Source organism: Penaeus monodon, chromosome 33, assembly GCF_015228065.2.
Source record: "Penaeus monodon isolate SGIC_2016 chromosome 33, NSTDA_Pmon_1, whole genome shotgun sequence".
Lineage (NCBI taxonomy): Eukaryota > Metazoa > Arthropoda > Malacostraca > Decapoda > Penaeidae > Penaeus > Penaeus monodon.
Genome location: NC_051418.1, coordinates 11,942,313 through 11,943,216, shown reverse-complemented (window position 1 = coordinate 11,943,216; position 904 = coordinate 11,942,313). Strand labels below are relative to the sequence as shown.

Here is a 904-nt window from a genome sequence, read left to right as displayed (position 1 = left end):
CGAGCGTCAAAAGTGTGTGTGTGTCAAGAGAGACAGAGAGTCAGCATTATATATATACAAACATGCCGATGCCGCCCCTGCGTCGCACCCTGGTGATGAAAGCCGTTCCCTCTCCCTCGCCAGCGGAGGAACCCCGTTCCTCCCCCACGACGCAGGAGGCCGGAGACACTCCGTCTACCCGCCGACCTGCCTCCAGCCGACCCGACCCGCGGGATCGCCAGCCCGAAGACGAACCCGACAGGGAACCGCGCGCAGAACCGACCCCGGAGCCCACCCGGGAACCCGAGGACCGAAGGAGGTCTCCAAGGAAGGACGCAGACGAAGAGCCCAGAAGATTCCAGGAACCCAAGAAGGAAGAGGAGCCGAGGACCAGGTTCGGCAGGCCCAGCAAGCCCGCCGAGGAGCCCAAGGCGGAACCTGCGGGCAAGCGGCCGACGAAGACAGGTGTGTGCTCGGCCCGTGCTCTGCTCCGTTGCCCCGGCCCTTTTGTTATCTTTGTTGTGTTGTTGTCTTGCTCTCGGTTTCTGTATTAAAACCCAACTTAGATATCATGATAAAGGCGATGATTAAGTGAAATAAAAAAGTCAAAACAGTATCGACAGCAATAGCTATACGTGCAGAATTATAACGATACCATCCAGTTGAAAAATGATAAAACACCCGTCCTCTCTCAGCTCCAGCCAACGAGCCTTACTCAGAGCCGCTGCGGTACCAGAAGGGCCAGAGCCGCACGCCGAGCCAGACGGCGCCGCCCCAGTCCGACGTCGACAAGATCGTGAGTGCGTACGGCGTTGGGCCCACGGACGACAAGGGGATGCCGCTGTTCGGGCTGAGGGCGCTGAAGAGACGCTCGCCCGCCGTCACCGGTACGTGTTTCCAGTCGATTGGGCGGAATGAGCAGATT

The 904-nt window shown here is 59.2% G+C and overlaps 1 protein-coding gene across 1 annotated transcript in view; it reads left to right on the top strand.

The window, feature by feature from the left end:
* Nucleotides 1-904, top strand: part of LOC119594250 — a 6,211-nt gene that overhangs the window by 653 nt on the left and 4,654 nt on the right. Inside the window, exons 2-3 of the mRNA XM_037943318.1 lie at nucleotides 124-444; nucleotides 675-866. Of these exons, the coding sequence (XP_037799246.1) occupies nucleotides 124-444; nucleotides 675-866 (513 nt within the window). The remainder of the gene's footprint in view (nucleotides 1-123; nucleotides 445-674; nucleotides 867-904) is intronic.